This window comes from Rhinolophus sinicus, linkage group LG13 (genome assembly GCF_036562045.2).
Source record: "Rhinolophus sinicus isolate RSC01 linkage group LG13, ASM3656204v1, whole genome shotgun sequence".
Classification (NCBI taxonomy): domain Eukaryota; kingdom Metazoa; phylum Chordata; class Mammalia; order Chiroptera; family Rhinolophidae; genus Rhinolophus; species Rhinolophus sinicus.
The window spans coordinates 26156493-26174499 of record NC_133762.1 but is presented as its reverse complement, the minus strand read 5'-3'; the positions used below and the strand labels follow the sequence as shown (position 1 = coordinate 26174499).

Here is an 18007-nt window from a genome sequence, read left to right as displayed (position 1 = left end):
CCCTCCTCTGCATCAGATCCTGAAATAACTTTAGAACACAAGTCTGCAAACTTTTCCCATAAATGCTGTTGTTACCAGAAGCAGCCTTAGATAACAGGTAAATGAATGTACCAATAAAACTATCTGTGAACCCAGCAGCCCAACCACCCTGCTTTTTGGAGCACAGAAATGAATACGTCCTAGACTTTGAGAACACCCTGCTTTAGTTGGGGAGGTAAAACAAGTTGGTAAGAAAATCCAATACAAGAGGGAGCAGGCTAAATGGTGCAGGAGAAGTAGGAACAGAGAATTTGTAGAAGACCATTTCTGCAGCTCAGGAAGGACAGAAATCAAGTTCAGGTTCCCAGAAAGGGTCATCTACATTGGGAGGCCCTCTTTGATCATGCCCTGTGTCGTGCGGGAGACCCTGCTCGCTGCGCCATTTGTCGTGCGCGGAGGCCTGCTCGCTGCGCCATCTTTTAGGCGGGGCGGCCTGCGGGGTCTCTGCTCCCGCTCCCCACACAAGAACACAGGATATGGTGAGGCCGAAAAGGAACACCCACGGAGCCATAGGTAGGGGAGCCATACCACCACGGTCTCACTGGAGGCTGGGCCCACCGGACGCCGACCTGCCGTCAGCTTTTCCGCCAACCGACCGACCGACGACTCTTCTCCACTCTCTCCTCTGTTCCTCTCTCTCTGCTCTCCTCTTCCGCTCTCTTCGGCTCTGCTCGGCTCTGCTCGGCTCCTTGGCAATCCTCCGTAGCCGCAGCAGTTATACCAGCGGCCAATCGGCTAACCGGCCACAGCCGACGGCCAATCAGCCACAGCCGACGGCCATTCACCACCCGAGCCAGCACCCTTCCATGTGAGGCCGAGAGCCTGTAAACTACTTTCTGGGGCTCTGTCCCCACACCCTGTTACTCGCCATCAAAACCCCTTGCTTCTTTCCTTCACAGAATACTTATTAGTCTGTGTGATTATTCTTCCATTCAACATTTTATTTGTTTAATGCCTAACTTCCTCTGGTAGGCCATAAGCTCCATGATGGCTGTGGATTCTTTTTTGCCAGCTTATGTTTATTCTCTCTCTCTTAGAAACAGTATTTCAATTTCTCTTTGGGGAACCATCTTTTTCCCATTTTCAGTCTCATTCCAGCTCCAGCCATTGACATATGATCCAGACCCAACTAAATGATAGGCTCAGAGAGGGGCCAATGAAAATCAGCCCTGGGATTTTGCTGGAAGTATTGAGAAAGAGAATTGCTTTTTCCTTAAGATGGAAGCGTGGAGTGGCTAGAGGCTATCTTTCCAGCCATGTTGGTACATCCTGCTGAGAAGCCAACACCAAGAAGGAAACAACTTAGAGATATTGGAGACCAAGTCTTGAACTATTTAAGCCCTTGGACTCAGCCCTACCTGAATCCTTATCTAACCAAGGACTTTTCAATTATAATGTTTTGCTTAAGTCCATTTGAGCTGTATTTTTGTCACCTGCAACCAAAAGAATCCTAATAGATACATGAGTACTTCTCAAGCACCCAGCGTGGTCCCTGGCATATGGTCACATGCAATAAATGTCCGTGTACAAACAGTAGGTGGTATTGAAGCAGGACCTCAATATATGCACATATAAGGACCAGAGAAGCCTAGAACGGAAGCTAACTTTGAAACCAACAGGATTGTCCCAGGAATAGGAGGGAGTAACTGAATCAAACTGTGGTCAGCATTTTCGAGGAACAATAAAGGATGTGTAAACTTATCCAAGGCATAGGAGATAAAAGAAAATTGATCCATTCAAAGAGATAGTGGGAATTCCAGACATGATAAGCTAATGGAAGGCTGGTTCGACATCATCACCTTATCTGCACCTTTCTTTTTGCTTTTCACATGCCCCTGGGGTAGTCATGGGCTGCCTCTTTGGTACAATTCGGTCTGCAAGGATACTAAGAGGCCATGCTGGCCAAGGTCAAGGGCCCCAAGGATCAGATGGGCCTTGAAAGACTCAGGGATGGGCCCTAGGCAGCAATTAGTGAAATAGGGTGGTCTATTTTTAGAGTCTGTTTGATTCCAAGTCCATTACCTGGCGGATGTGAGTGATGATGTTGAATTGGCAAACAGTAACTCAAATACAGTATCTGCCTGCCAGGCCATGGTGGGCAATTATGGTGGAGACCAACCTTGCTGAAGAGCAAAAATGGAGCAGTTAGGGTGAGGGAACACCTCAAGTGTCTAATTTAATCATTTCTCCTTGCTATGAATGGAAGGCAGGAGGTCACCTCTTCCTGGCCCAGGAAATGCAGGGAGAGAAGTGGGCGGGTGGAGGCAAGGACAGTGGAAGGAGACGGAAGGCCATACTGGGGAGATCTTTGCTTTTCAAGGGGGACCCCCTCTGATCAGTGGTCACAAGGTCATGCAAATTTGCCAACTTATTCACTCAACAAATGTTTGCTACCACTTAATAATGACAACCACAATAACAACAGCAGCAATAGTAACTTGTACTGAGCATTTGCTGCGTGTCAGGCGCTGGGCTGAGTGCTTCCTATAAAATTGATTTTCGTGAGGGTCCCCAAATTATGGATCGGGAAATTGATCAGAGAAGTTAAGTGATTCACCTAAAGGCACTCAGCTCAAAAGTGACTGAGCTGAAATTTGAACCCAGGCAAGTCAGGTGGCAGGGCCTCCTGTCGTAAGCATTACTGCCTCTCTGTGGCCCAGTCCTGGCAGCTACAGAACAACTCATAAGCTAATCTTTACAGTGTTTTGTGCAAGGAAGGCCTGAACGTCAGGTTATCAGGGCACAGAGGAGGAAGCAATCGGTGCTGCCCGAAGGGGGTGTGGATGGTGAAGGGAAGAAGCTGGGCCTTGATGGGTGGGGAGAGAGAGGCTGCAGGCAGACAAGAGGAAGAAGGGGTGCAAGGCAGAGGACTCAGCTTCGGCAAAGATGTGGAGCAGGACTGGGAGAGGATGGAGTCTTCGAGGAATGCAGAAAGGTGGGTGTTGTGAGAGCAGGCGGTACCATGGAGAGAGGACGGTAGGAGATGAAAGTGGAGAGGTCGGCTAGGGCCTTGAAAGTCAGGCTGAGGAGTTTGGACTGTATCCCCGGGACAGTGGGAACCATGGAAGGATTTTTGGAAGGGGATGACTAACATGAACAGATTACACTTGAGAAAGATGGCTCAGGTTCTGCAGAGGATGGACTGGATGGGGAAGGCCAGTGCAGAGGCCCAGGGGCTCAGAGGAAAGGCCAAAGTGCAACAACAGACAAGGTCACCCCTCTGACCTTGCCAACCTAACTCCTTCACTGGCACACTCTGCTGCGGCCCCACTGGCCACCTGGAGGTTCCTTCACTGCCCCAGACATGCCCCTGCCCCAGGGCCTTAGCATGTGCAGTTCTCTCCACCAGGAATACTCTTCCCCCAACAGTCCACATGCCTCCCTCTCTCCCTTCCTGCAGGTCTCTGCTTACTTGGCACCTTCTTCTTTTTCTGACTATCCTGATTAAATCCCTCACCTGTTAACCTTTCTTCATGGTACCTGTCACCAACCAAAACAGTACATTTTTATTCGATCTTGTCATTTCATCTATAAATTCTTCCGTCTGTATATCTAAAAGATAAATATTTTTAAACATCATCACAATAGCATTATCACACCAAAAAAATAGCATTAATTCCTCCATCACACCAAATATCCAATTAACATTCATCTTCCCCTGACGATGTCATGATTTCTTTTTCACAGTTGCTTTGCACCAGTCAGTATCTGTATTAGTTTATTTTATGAATGGTCTCACTCTCTCCCCTACTGAAATATCAGCGCCATGAGAGATGGGACCTTTGTGTTGTTCTCTGCTCTGTCCCCAGCACCCAGCCCAGGGCTTGGCACACAGTAGGTGCTCCATAAACCTTATTGAATGAATGAAGACATCCATATAAGAGTTTTATACTTTCAGGTCTTCGATCCACTTTGAGTCAATGTTTGTATGTGGTGTGAGGTAAGGGAACAACTTCATTCTTTTGCATGTGGATGTCCAGTGTTTCCAGCACCATTTGCTGCCCTGGGTGACAGACTCACGGGGAGGGAGGGGACAGGAAGTCCAATCACCCCAGGATGGCCCTGGGTTGCTGAGGGTCAGAGGCCCTCTGTGTTAATACGTTGACACAAGTCTTTGGTGGGGCCCCCAGAACCAGATCCTAAGACGGGGATCCAAGTACAGGTGGCTTATGTGGGAAGTGATCCCAGAAAACACTAGTAGGGGAGAGGGGACGTGAGACAGGGAAAGGAAAGAAGCCAAACAGGATGTATTATCAAGCCAGGAACCACTGTAGGCCCCTGGGGCTTAATTCTGAAGAACTCTTGGGGCCAGTGTAGACCATGCACCTCTGAGTTACACCCCATCCAGGGGTGAGGGAGTGAGGGTATTTATACACCTTCTACCATTAGTGGGCAGTTGGGGGCTGCTCTGGGTGGGCCATTAGTTCCCTGTCTTTACTGGATTCAGTTGGCCAGAGGAAGCTTCTAGACAAAGAACTGGGAGAGCTGGGAGTTGGGCTAGCAACACTGAAATGGTAAGAGCTGAAAGGCCATGGATGGAGACTGACCACACCTCCTCTCCCATGTCTGAGTCCCTGTTCTATCCCGATTGCCCGTGTGACTTTGAGCACGTTATATAAACTCATCTTATAATGAGCATGTATCATTTTATAGGAATAATAATTGTTTGAAAAGGAGCTTCTTTATCTGGCAGGATTGTCAGGAGGACTAAATGAGACAATCACAATTAAAAACAACAACAATAACAAAACCCTAACAGTTACTAGGGGCTTTCTATGTGCCAAACCCTCTTTGAAGTGCTTTGCATGCACTACGTCATTTAATGCTGGTAGCGATTCAATGGGGCAGGCCCTGCTACTGCTCCCAATTTATGAGCGGAGCTGCAGTAGTAGTTTGCTCCAAATCACATGTTTAGTGAGTAGAGGAGCCAAACTTTGAACTTGGGCATTCCAGCTCTGAAATCAAGGCTCCTAGCCATGATGCTATGAGGTTCAGAAGTACACACAGTGCCAGGTATGGGGTGGGTGCTTAATTCGTGCTTGTTCTCTTTCAGTTAATTAAGCTTTGGCCAAACTGCTCCTTTGGCCATCATTCTTCCCTCCTAAGCATTTTCACATTCTCTAACCTATCATCGCCTTTTAAGCCCCCTGAGAGACCAGCAGCCAAGGTATGATCCTGGAGGAATGGAAAGGTCTCAGCCTCGATGAGGGTCACAGTGGCGTCAGGAAGGTCTGAAAACGGTCCCTGATCTTTCACCAACTGTCCCTGAAGCATCTCTGTGCTTATTTCTTCTACTCTCCTCTAGTTCACTTGATCCAGCCCCACTGGCCTCCTTGCTGTTCTCTAAACAAGTCAAGCTTTATCCTACCGCATGACCTTTGCACTTGCTGTTCCTGCTGTATCCCCCTTTATCAATCGGGATACTAGATTTACAAAGCCCATCTTCAACACTTTACAGGTACTATCATACTTGATCCTCCAGTCAACCCTGTGAGGTGGGTTTTATTATCACCCTCGATAACAGAGTAGGAAATGGAAACTACGGGAGGGGAAGTGATACACCCAAAGTCCAGAGCTAGAAAGTGGCAGGGCTAGGTTTCAAACCCAGTCCTGTGTGGCACCACAGCCAGGATTCTGAATCTCTGGCATATCGTCTCCTAGGAATAAATACAAATATTCTGGGTGATTGAGTCAGGCCCAGCAAAGCCTCAGCCAGATGACTCAGAACACTAATGAGCCCCATGAATTCTGAGTTGGTTTCCCTCCTTTTTCTCGATGATAATGCAGGAAACCCCCTGGCTTAGGCAAAGAAAGCAGAAGTATCATCACATTAGGCATGAAATCTGAAAGGGGCAGGCAGCGATCCTACAATCTACAGCATTGCAATAGGAAAGGCTGCCAACCAGGGTTGCAGCTAGAACAGAGGAATTCAGGGATGACACTAAGAATGGCTGTTGTCATTTTATTGAATGCTTACCATGGGCCTGGGCACTGGGCTAAGTCCCTTACGCAGATTGTTTTCTAATGGCCCTGCTTGGTGAACTCCACTTTCTAGATGAGGAAACTTGAGACTCAGAGAAGGAAAGGAATTTGCCCGAGGTCATATTCCTGGTAAGGATGGAGCTGAAAATGAACCACATCTGTTGGACTTCAGAATTGATTCTTAATCAAATGTGTGATGGGCCAAATACTGACCACTGTCCCTCTTTTGAATATAATAATAACAATAATCCACATTTAGAAAGTACTTTCCATTTGCAAATTATATTTATATCTGAAATCTCATTGAATCATCAAAACAGCCCAAAGTCGCGGGCACTGCTTTATCACCATTCTGCAGATGAGCTCACTGAAGCCCAGAGAGCTTGAATGATTTCAGGATTAAGAAACACAGGCTTGGGAGCCAGACCAGGGTTCAAACTCTAGTCTGCCCTTTTCATTCCTTTGACATATATTTACTGAGCATGTAGCTGTGTGAGCTCTGGCAAGTGACTTCACCTCTCGGAGCCTCCATTTCCTCTTTGTAAGAGTTGTAACACCACTCATCAAATGCATTCCCTCTGTCATCTTAAATTGCCAGATACCTGCTTTCCAAGGATTGCCTGCAAGCTAGAGTGAGCATGTGACCTGATCCTGGCCAATGGGATTTCTAATGAAGTCTGCTGCGGCGCTCCTGGGAAAGCTTTGCCTCTCAGGGAAAAACGTGGAGTATAGGAAGAAATGCCCCTCTTTATTGGTTGCACATATTAAGTGTCTACATTTGAAGACTGGAACTGGGTAGCCATTTTGTGACATGAGACATCAAGCCTGAGGACCAAGCCACCTGCAGGAGTTGGAGAAGCAGAAAGATGAAAAGAATCTAGAATCCTGATGGCATCGAGCCGAAAGGAACTTCCTGTTGTGTAAGATGATACATCTTCCTCCTTATAGAAGCCACTTTGAGTTTTCTATTCTGTTACTTGTAGCTCAAACTGGCAGACTATCTGGATTGTTGAAGGGATTTCAATGCGACAGTGGATGCAAAATTCCACTGATCAGCGCCTGGCACAATAAACAGCAGCTACTCTGGAAATTAGGGAATTCTTTTAGGGCTTGAACCCTGAGACCGTTCCAGGGAACGTAGACACTCCTTGCCTGGCAAATTAGTTCCCACCCTCTCCTATTGAGAAAAGCCTATAGAGTTTTCCAAGAAAGCAGAGACCCAGTGGTGGCCCAGCATCAAAACCCTCTCACTTTGTTGGGGCTGACCCCAGCTTCCAAACAGAAATCAATCACACTGCCTTTCACCTAATGGATTTTGATTTTTTCACTCCCCTGATGGTGAAGGCGAGGACCTGTGCTTTGGTTTGTTTCTGTGTTGCCAGAACATCCCATCAATTATTAACAGCTGTCAGCTCCGCCTCCCAGTACTGCTATCACAGGAAAGGCTTGGCCGCAACTCAGCCCACCCAGCCATACAGAAAGGACTCTGCTCCTTATTATTTATAATAAGTCCCACCTACTATGTGCTAGGCGCTGTGCTCAAGTGTGACTAACACAATTTCATGAAGACCCTGCAAGGTGCGACTTTCATTTCCATTTTGCAGGTGGGAGGCTGGGCTTGCAGAGCTGAAGAACTTGCCTAAGGCCAGAAACTGGAGAGGGTGGTGGAGCTGGGTCTGGAACCTGGGTCTGTCCTTGCTCTTAAACATATTAGATATGGCCATTTCTGTATCTCACCGTCACCCAGCGATGAGCCTCCATTTTACCTCCTCAATCTGTGACCTCTGAGAAGCTTCCACAGGTCTCACTGTGTGACAAGCAAGCCATCCAAGTTGGGGGGATAGGTGGGGGGTGAGGTAGCAAAGTACAGATTGAAGGAGGCCAGAGGCACAGGGAACAGTTGCAGGTGGGCAGAGAGGAAGGAGTGACAGATCCTCAAACCCTGAGACACAGTGACTGGCTGACTGCTTGGTCCACTCATTTATTCTACATGTCGTTATCTGAGACCCTCTGTGCCACACACCATGCTGGGTGCTGGGAACAGAGCAGTGAGTACAACTCAGGGCCTTCACACTCCTGTGGGAGAGAAGCAGAGAAAGAAAAGGAAGCAGACACCATTTCAGATGGTGCTTAAAGATCAGGCAGGAAAGACGCTGCACAATATGACAGAGACTAAGAGAAAGGGGCTGTTTTACACATGGCTCAGGAAAGGTCTCTCTGAGGAGAGGATATTTAGGCAGAGATCTGGCTAAATGAGGAATAAGGAGAAGCGGCCGGACATGAGACAATCTGAGCAGAGCATTCTGGGCAGCAGGAACAGCAAGTGCAAAGGTCCTGCGGTAGGATAAAGCTTGACTTGTTTAGAGAACAGCAAGGAGGCCAGTGGGGCTGGATCAAGTGAACTAGAGGAGAGTAGAAGAGATAAGCTCAGAGGAGTCATGGGGCTGGATTTAACAGGGTCTAGTATGTCGTGGTGAAGGTTTGGATTTTATTCTGAGTGTGATGGGAAACCTCTGGAGGATTTTAAGCAGATAAATAATGTGATTCAATTTACTTTTGGAAAAGCTCACTGTGGCTGCTGTGTGGGCAGTAGATTGCAGGGGGCAAAAGTGGAAGTAGGGAGACTGGGAAGGAGACTATGGCACTTCATCACTATGGAAAGAACAGGGTCTTCAAAATCACACTTGAGTTTGAATTTCTGGCAACTCCTGTGTTGCCTGTTATGTGACCTTAGGCAGGTTACGTAACCTCTCTGAGCCTCCCTATTTGAGAAAGGTGGGGTAATAATAGAGAATTGGTGTAAGTACTACGTAGTTGGGTCATTGCACTTTATACACAGTAGATGTTTGATCAATGGCAGTCAGGATTTATATACTGAGGGCCAACGAGCCTGTCTGCCTTCTCATTTCAGCTCTGGAAGCAAAATATCCTCGACCAGCCGTCTGCCAGGTCTGTGTGCCGGCTGAGCCTGGGATCACAGAGAGGTCACAAAGTTCGTCCCTGCAAGCAGATTAACCCCAGGGAGAGATGAGGCTGTTTATTCCCAAACAGCATCTTTTGAAAGCCTGAGCTCCTCTGCCTTGCTGCCAGATGTCAACCCCAAAACTGCCCTTTGCCTGTTTTTTCTCTGAGAGGGTGACCCTCCCCTCTCCCGCCCCTCACTCTTAAGTCTTAGGGACAGGGCAGGGAGGCAGGAGAATCATGATGGGCCTAAATAGGGTGTGGAAAGCACGAACCAGCCCTGGAAATAGCAAAATAAATCTGTTGATCCTAAGCCGGCTAAGGGTGAGTGACTCTGTCTTAAGAGAGGCTTCTGGGGGCAGGATTATGACCAGACAGCCCACAGCCTCAGAACAGAAAATCTCTCTGTCCTCTTTAGGGTTGACAGGGAAGAGAGAAAACCTGTGGGCCTCCCTCCACCGTTCTACCAGCCACCCCTTCCTGCATCCACTCTCATAGGCCTCTCCTTGGGAAGTCAGATCCGGGAAAAGGACCCCACAGGGTCACCTTCAGACCCAGTCCTGCAGCTGAGAGAGGAGTTAACTGTGCCAAGGGGATTCCACAATGAGAGGCCAGGCTGGATGGAGGCAGCCCTAGCTAATGCATCATGGCTGACATGTAGACCTCCTCCTCCCCTGTTCCTTTTTTCCATTAATACATTGACCTATCTCACCCTGCTCCTCCCCCCACCCCCCCCATTTTTGGTCCTGCTGTCAGAGAGCAAGTTATCTTCAACACCTCTTTCCCAACGTGGTCTTCCTAGATTTTGACATTAACACCTCTCTTTTTTGCGCTGTGCCTGGGCCCCACATGACCTCTTTTATAGTGAACACACTATGTTGTCATTTATCCTGACACCCAGCATGTTGGCCACATGAAGACAGGCCCCCATCTCTCAGGCGCATCCCAGAATCCCAGCCTGACACAGAGAAGTTGCTCATCAACCAATGATGTCCTGGCCTGGCCTGGCCCCCATTCAAAGCCTGTCTCAGTCCCTCACAGCCTCTGCCTTTACCCAGCAGCACAAAGGACTCTCTGGCCCACTCGGTATAATCAAACTCATTCCTGCCTCCTTCTGCTGTATTTTTTCAAATTGTTTCATTTTTCTCTCCTATTTTGAAATTTACATCTTCTTCCAACAGCCAAAGCATCTTCACAAGCTGTATCAAACCTTTCTTAGATTTAACTCACCAAATAAATAAAGAACAAACCAAGGGTGACCCTTCGCCCACAAGCCTCCACAGCCAGCTGCATACATCATGTGTGCACACACCCACCTCTCAAAGTCCCTTTGCCTCATTTTTCTTATGTTAAAACTGCCTGACAGTCTCTCAACGTCCAAGCAAATCTGTAAGTTGCTTTCATTCCATCCTTGGAGCAAACTGAGGTTAAAAATACAGGGATAAGTAAGAGTAGGGTAACACCTCCTCCAGCCTGGGTCTGGGACTCCACAAGAGAGCATTAAGGAGAGTAGACCAAATTCAACTCTACTCCACTCTGGCAAGGCTTAATCACCTCTCTGTGCTCTTTCTTATTTGCAGTGTCTATCCTCTTGCTGTGGGTCTTTATAAGTCTCTGTAAATCCTTTTCTCCAACAAAGTCGGATATAAAGTATTAAATAATAAAAGGATGGGGTGATCAACGCCACATAGGAACACTCTGAAGGGGTTGGTCCTCGCCTCTGAGGTCTCGGCTATGGCCCCTCTGCCTTTCTGGTCTTCATATTTGGGAACTAAGCCAGAGTCCCCCAGCTGTGGTCTTCAATCTGGGGACACAGGAAGAGCCCCCCCTCCCCCCCCCCCCCCCCCGCCACCAGATCCCAGACTTACCTTGGCAGCCACAGAGGAATTGGGTTTCTCCAGTAGGTCCCAGAGCTTTTTCCTCTTCTCTGCACAGCATGTATTATCGAATTCCTCGCCCTCACGTTCACGTAGGGTCTCGGCCTCACGCTTGAGCTCCTCATTCATCTGCTCCTTCTTCTGGTGGTAGCGGGCCTGGCAGCAAGACTCCAGGTAGATTTCGTCGATGCCCCAGTAGTCGAGCTCTTGGCTGAAGCTGAGTGCGCACATCTCCTCCATCATGTGCAGCCGCCCAGTGCGGTAGAAGTTGAGGATGGAGGTGAAGGCGCCTGGGTGGCGGTCGAAGAAGTACTCGTTGTCGTCGAGGCTGTAGTCGTCGCATACCTCGAGCAGCGAATCGTGCGTGTTGCAGTCGCGGAGCTTGCCCAGCCGCGTGCGGGGTAGGCGGTCCAGGGTACGCCAAAGTACCTCGTGCGCCAGACCCCCGACGTTGAGGCGGACGCGCCGCGAGCACGCCTTGCTGCGCACGATCTCCATGGGCTCGGGCGGCAACGAGCTGGTGGAGCGGGAGCCATGCTTCATCATGCCCGCCGGCATCGCTGGTCCGGCCGCCCCTGCCCCCCCTGCCCCCCCAGGCCGCTGTCACTGGGCAGCAAGGCGGGCCGCTGCGGGGGAGGGGGGCAGGGAGCGCTGTGGGCTGCTGCGGGAGCAGGGGGCCGCGCAGAAGGGCGTCACGGCCGTCTTCTCACCTCCATCCCGACGGCTGCAAGGTAGAAAGCGGAAGCAGGTCAGCAAACAGGGAGCTGGGCGCAGCCCCTCCCCACCTCTCCACCCGGGCACCAGCCGGCCTTGACCTTCCGGATGCTAAGTGGCTCAAGGGGGCAGAAAGACTGGGCGCTGTCCCTCCAGCCAGTGCTGAAGTCCGCCCCACCCCATGGATGGAGGGAGGGGCCGCCCTTCAGAGCTGGGTAAGGGCCCTCAAGAGGCGCCCCAGGCACCCAGGAAGCCCCACCCCGGTTTCTGCCGCCTTGGCCAGATCCGGCCGCCCGGGGCGCTGTCCGTCCCGTCGAGTGCTGAAACTCGCTTCTCTCTAGGTCTCCCCGACGAGTCCCGAACCTGGCCCGGGAATGGGGAGAGAGGGGTGCTGCATGAAAAAACTTTTTTAAAAAAAGACTTCACATCGTTTCCTTCCCCCGCTCAGAGATAATTAGGATTTGAGTGGCACCAGGTTTGCTTTTGCTAAAACTTAAAAGATTTGGGGGGAATTCTGGGGGGGTTTCAGGTGCCCACCTGTCGGAGGTCACAACAGACAGGGTGGTCACGACAGCCCCGCCATCCTGGAGCGACCCTTCTCCCCAAGCCGCGGGAGCGTCTCTTGAGGTCGCTCCAGCGACGAGATGAGCCCTGAAGACAGCAAAGCCAAGCTCTACGAGGGGTCCCACCCTTCCCTCTGCGCCCCCTAACCCACCGCAGGATGGGCGCGCAGAGTCCTGGGGATCTACCTGCTTCGTCCTCCCCAAGCTCCTTCCCCGCCCCCTTCTCCTCCTTCTCCTTCTCCACCTCCTCGTTCCTCTCCTGTGATGGCTTTTTATAACTCCGTGTTCTGCGCCTTTCCCGGGGCTTGGAAGGGAAGGGGTGGGGGAGGTGGGAGGCGGGGAAACAAGCTGAATTTTCTGGCCTTTTCAAAACGTGCTGCCCTTCTCCCACCGCGCACTGGTGATTTGGGGGGCTCCTCTGAGCCCCCCCCCCCCGCACTGAGGCTCACACCCTCTCCTCTCGCCCAGGAAAGAAGATCACGCGTCTCCCCAGGCCCCAGCCCTTGTTTCCCCCCCACCCCCCGCCAAGCCCAGCTTGGAGCCGTGGTGCCTGAGTAGACAGACCATCAGGCCGAGCCGCGGCAGGCGAGCCTCCAGCTCCTGTACCCCTGCGCCCCCGCCTCGGACCGCACACCCAAACACTCACCCCCAGGGCGGCCGCCTCCCGGGGCCAGAGACCGCTCATCGCCCCGGCCGCCCGGGCGCCCCCGCCCGCGGGCAGCGGCGGACCGGGGGCTGGGCCGGGCCCGGCCTACGCCTGCCGGGCAGGCGACGTGCCGGGGCTGCAGACGCTGCGAAGCCGGGTCGGGCTCTCCGAGGCTGGGGGCGCAGGCGGACGCTGTGGGGCGCGGGTGGTAGGATCGCGAACGGGCGGCGCCTCCTGCTCCACCTCCTCCTCCTGCCCTGGCGGCGGCGGCGGCGGCGGCGGCTTGGGCGAGATCAACAAGTCGGGGCTGAGCTTCGGTTCCGCGCTCGCTGCGATTCTGTCCCGCACTTCAGAGCGCCGGGAGTCCGGCACCGAGGAGGGACGGCGCCACCTGCGGGTCGCGGGCGTGCGCGCCATTTAACTCCTGCCTGCCCGGCCCAGCCTGCTGGTGAGGTTAGGCATGGGCTGGGGGTTTCGGGCGAGGAGGAGCCTGGCAGCCCTACCCTTTCTACCTGACTACCTCCACTGACTTCCTCGCAACCCCGCCTTTCTCAGTCCCGTCAACAACCTGAGTTGAGTGCCTGCTGTGTGCAAGACACTAGGATAAACGTCTGAGATACAGCTGTGACCCAAACACAAACGTTCGGCCCTTGTGGAACTGGCTGGAGACATATCAAAAACAAGTCAAAGAATATGTCAGACAGTGATAAGTGCTGGGGAAATAATGAAGTGAAGGAAAGGGATAGAGGCGGGGATGGGGTCAGATTGCAATTTTAAACGTCCCTTGGTTTCATGAGCTTCCATTCTAGATTCTAAAATGTAATTCCAGATTGGAATTCTTGATTCTAGGGGGGAAGGTGGACAAGAATACATCAACAAATACATAATGTGGCAGTTGGTGATCACTGCTAAGAAGAAAAATTAAGTAAGGTGAGGGGCAGAGAGTAAGGGGTGAGCTAGTTTATATAGCCTGGTGATTCAAACATTCATTCACATTACATTGGATAGCTGGTTATTGAGAATTTCCTGTGTGCCAGGTCCTGTGCCAGGCTCAGTAAAAGAAATGTCCTCCCCATGGAGCTCCCTGTCCAGTGGAGGAGACAAAATCAATCAAATAATCCCCAGAAATGAATATTTAACGAAAGGATTTACCTGGAGAGGTGATCAAGGCTTCCATAAGGATGCCATAGTGGGCCTTCCATTTCCTCATTTATTTTTTCAAATACATATTTACTGCATGATAAGTAAACAAGTGCTCGGGTAATGAGCCCCCTGCTCCGGAGGAGAAAAGCCGTGAATAAGCCACCAGGTCCCAAGGTAAGGTCCTTCCCCTTTCTGGCCCTTTTCTTCATTTCTAAAATTAAGGGATTTGTTTCCATAATATTATTATATATCTTTAATCTGCTCATTCACATCACCTCCATCATCATGACTCTTGTCCGAGGTGCCATCGTTTTGTGAGCAGAGGCCAGAGATGCTGCTAAGCATCCTCCGATGTACAGGACAGACCTCCACAGTAAAGAATCCTCCAGCCCTGAATGTCAATAGTGCCAAGGTTGAGAAACCCTGGATTAATTTAATGTCCCGGTCTGGAAATGCTCTTCTGTCAATCAATAATTAGTGAACACCTACTATAATCCAAGCACTACCCTAGACACTGAAGGTACAGTAAGAATAAAACAGACAGTCCTATGCTCGTGGACTTATACTCTGGTGGAGAATACAGTGAATAAATAAGTAAATAAATAAACCACATCATTCGGATTATGATAAACACCACGAAGAAAAGTAAACAGGAGGAAGAGCATGCCTGAGAGAGGTGTCAGCAACTTTAGATAGGGTGGTCAGGCAGGGAGGGCTTCTTAAAGGAGGTGACATATCTAAGCTGAGAACCCAAGAGCAGGGAGAAGACAACTGTGAGAAGTTCTGAGAAAAGAGGTACAGGCAGGGGAAGCAAAAAGAGCAAAGGCCCTAGGTGGAAATCGACTTGGGAAGGGATCTTAGAGAGGTGGGCAGACCAAGCCATGAAGAGCTTCATTGGGATTTTATACTCAAGGTTGAGTTTTTTTCTAATATTGTTGGGAAGCCATGATAGAGTTTTAAGCAGAGAAGTCCCGTGTGCTGATATGTTTTAAAGTGATTCTTCCAGCTGCCGTGTGCATTATGGAGTGTTGGGAGACAAAAAGTGACAGCAGAAACCCATCATGCGACTTCTGCAGTTGTCTAGGACAGCAGTAATAGGGCTTGGACTGGGATGATGGTGGTGGGGATAGCTGGGCAATTTCACAGCCAGAAGGCTCTACCAGGGGAGTCTTCCCCAAGCCCAAGACTAGTGCTAGATATTCCATGTCATTCAGATTCTTCCCTCTGCGTGGCTTGATTCCTGCAAAGTCTGGCTCCAGAGTCAGATAAAGAGCATCTAGATACACCTGGATCTTGGAAGTACAGACAATGAAAACAGCTCTGTCACTTTTCAGCAAACAGCCCTGTTGCTACTACTTGTCCATTCATTTGCTCAACAAGGATTTAGCACGAGCTTATTCAGGAAGGCAGTGTTGCCTATCCAGTGGTTCAGAGAGCAAGTTCTGGAGAGTAGAATGACTGATGTCATTACTTACTTGCAGAATGACCTTGGGTAAGTGGTCTAATCTTTCTGGGCCTCAACTTTTCTCTCTGTAAAATGGGGGTGGAAATAAAGAGAGTTCCAGCTTTATAGGATTATGATGAGGAATTTGTAGAAAGCACTTACTCATTGATAGCTCTCATTGTCTGACAAATTGTACGTTACCCAAGGGCGGGAGCTGGTCGGTCTTGCTCATCTCAAGTAACTGCATACTTAACTAATAGGGACTTAAAGAATAAGGATATTTAGTTATCTCACATAAAAATTCAGGAGGAGAGTGGTATGAGAACTGATTCAGCAGCTCAACTGTGTTATTTTTTAATAATTTTCAGAATTTTTCCATCCTTTTGCTCTGTCTTCTTTGAAATATTGGCTCTTTGACCCAGGCTTCTTGCCTCATAGTCTTGCCTCTTTCTGGTCTCTCAGCTCTGCACAGTGCCCAATTTAGAATTTTTATGTTCTGAATGAAAATACTATAAGTTAATTGAAAGCAGCTGGTATTCATTGCTTAGAATTTTCTGTCATCATAATTGGAGAGACTACCTAGAATGAAAGCCAATATGGGAGAAAGGAGAGTCCAGACATTGAGATACTAAGTCCCAACATGTCACTAGAGCCCCTGGATCCAGCCATGCCTGATGGCAATGCCTCTGGATTTTTCAGTTATGTGAGTCAGTAAATACTCCTTTTCACTTAAGCCAGATTGGGCTGTGATTTTGTCATTTATGTCCCAAAGAGCTCAACTGATACAATTCTCTCTCCACTAACCAGAAGTTTACCATGTTATAATGTACTTACAAGAAACAGGGCAAAAAGAAAACGAACTTACAGGAAACAGGACAGAAAAAAAGCAATAAAACTCGGAAGGTTCTATAGAGAAGGGGCCCTGCAATAAGAGTTCAAGTACAACCATTGCAGATGGAAAACTAAAAATCTCATTGAGGGGAACAGCATTCCAGTGGTCAACTAGTGAGTGGGCAGCCGAGTACCAACATAGAGTCACAAACTATCTTCTGCTCAGGCCTCTGGGATTTCCCACTGAGAGGTGTTGAGAGTTTTCCCCAAGGCTGAGTGAGGTCAACTTGGCCCGATTCATCCATGTAAATACAAGTGAATCCCACTCTAAACTGTGCTGGCAAGAGACGTGTCCATTTGAAGTCAGATTTTTTTTTCTTGGACTCCATAATGCCAGCCATCATTTATTTATAATCCCACTGAGTGTCCTACTCAGGTTATTTGGCACTTCTGGGCACTGAGCAGGACTAATTAATCCCCACTTCCCTCTCCCCCACGAACCCCTGGGAAGGAATAATTGCTTTATGAGGGTGGTTATGGGGGTACCCAAAGGCTCAAAGGAAATCACTGACATCTCTGAGTGACTGTCACTCAGGACAACGGCTCTTCACTTTGGCCTTGTCCAAAGACCTAGCAGTCCCAGGGATTTTTCCATCAGCTTGGACTCCAGTCTTCTCGCCCATTTTTCTTTTGTCTTACCTAATAATATTAATCATAATCGTGGGGCAAATGGGGCTAATGATAGACTCTACCTCCTAGGGTTGCTGGGGGCGGTGCTAATGGGATAATGCATAGGAAATTCTTAGCACCATGTCTAACACTGGTAAATACACATTAACATAACAGCAGCAATACTAACACACACAATAATAGCAGCTCACTTTATTGAGCAGTTACTACTGGTATATACCAGGCACTGTCCTAAATGCTTTGCACGTGTCGGACCTCATTTAAAATTCTTTCTCGCTCTCTCACCCTTGGGCTGAATATTCTATCTAAAGAAGATCTATTAGCTGTTGGATGATCCTTGAGTGACTAGATGTCTGATTCTAATGCCAGTTCTATGCTAGTTTGGTTGCCTTTATCAAGTCCTAGGTTTCCTGGTAAATAGACGAACTTGGTTTTCTGACCACCCTAAATATTTACCCATTCTTTTCATCTTTCACCCATCAACTCAACCATCCATCCATCCCTCCATACTCAGCCACCAAGCTATCCGACTACACATCCACCCATTTATCTACCCACTCACCCATCGATCCATGCACTCACACATTAACTCATCTTTCTTTCTGTTTATTTACGTATTCTAACCACTATTCATCTTTCCACCCACTCATTCACCCACCCACCCACCCACCCACCATTTGTCCATCCATCATTCACACATCATTTTTCTTTTGACCTGCCCATCTATCCATTCACTTCCCCAGCCATTTGTTCATACACCCAATGCTTACCCTCAACTCACTCATCCACCCACCCACCCATGCATCTATCTACCTATTCATTCATCCCCCCTACCCAATCACTTAACCATCACAAATATATGCACCACTCACCCTCCCACTCACCTATCCATCTATCCCTCCATTCACCCCACAACCTACCCACCCACCCTTGCATCTACCCACTCACTCCACCATTCCCACCCATCTGCGACCTGACATTTTAGAGTGTTTACTACATGTAATGTTCTGTGCCAAGCCTTGATATGGTCTCTTGGGTTCCCTCTCTGGGAGGAAATTTGGGCACCACCAGAGGGTCCCCACAGAGGGAGATAGGTAAACCTGCATGTATTCCATTA

General features: G+C 49.3%; 1 protein-coding gene across 6 annotated transcripts in view; it reads right to left on the bottom strand.

Moving 5' to 3' along the window:
• KCNB1 (potassium voltage-gated channel subfamily B member 1) overlaps positions 1-13212 on the bottom strand; it is an 85729-nt gene extending 72517 nt beyond the window's left edge. For 5 of the 6 annotated variants that reach the window (XR_012491057.1, XR_012491056.1, XR_012491059.1 and 2 more), the window contains exons 1-2: positions 12783-13212; positions 10851-11583 (exon numbers count right to left, since the gene is read on the bottom strand). Coding sequence is in view for 2 of the 6 variants with exons in the window: in XM_074317265.1 (XP_074173366.1) it covers positions 10851-11417 (567 nt within the window). In the remaining 4 variants the exon portion in view is untranslated. Of the gene's footprint in view, positions 1-10850; positions 11584-12110; positions 12225-12782 lie in introns of all 6 variants that reach the window. The other variant, XM_074317266.1, reaches the window with a different exon arrangement.
• Positions 13213-18007: the final 4795 nt, after the last annotated feature.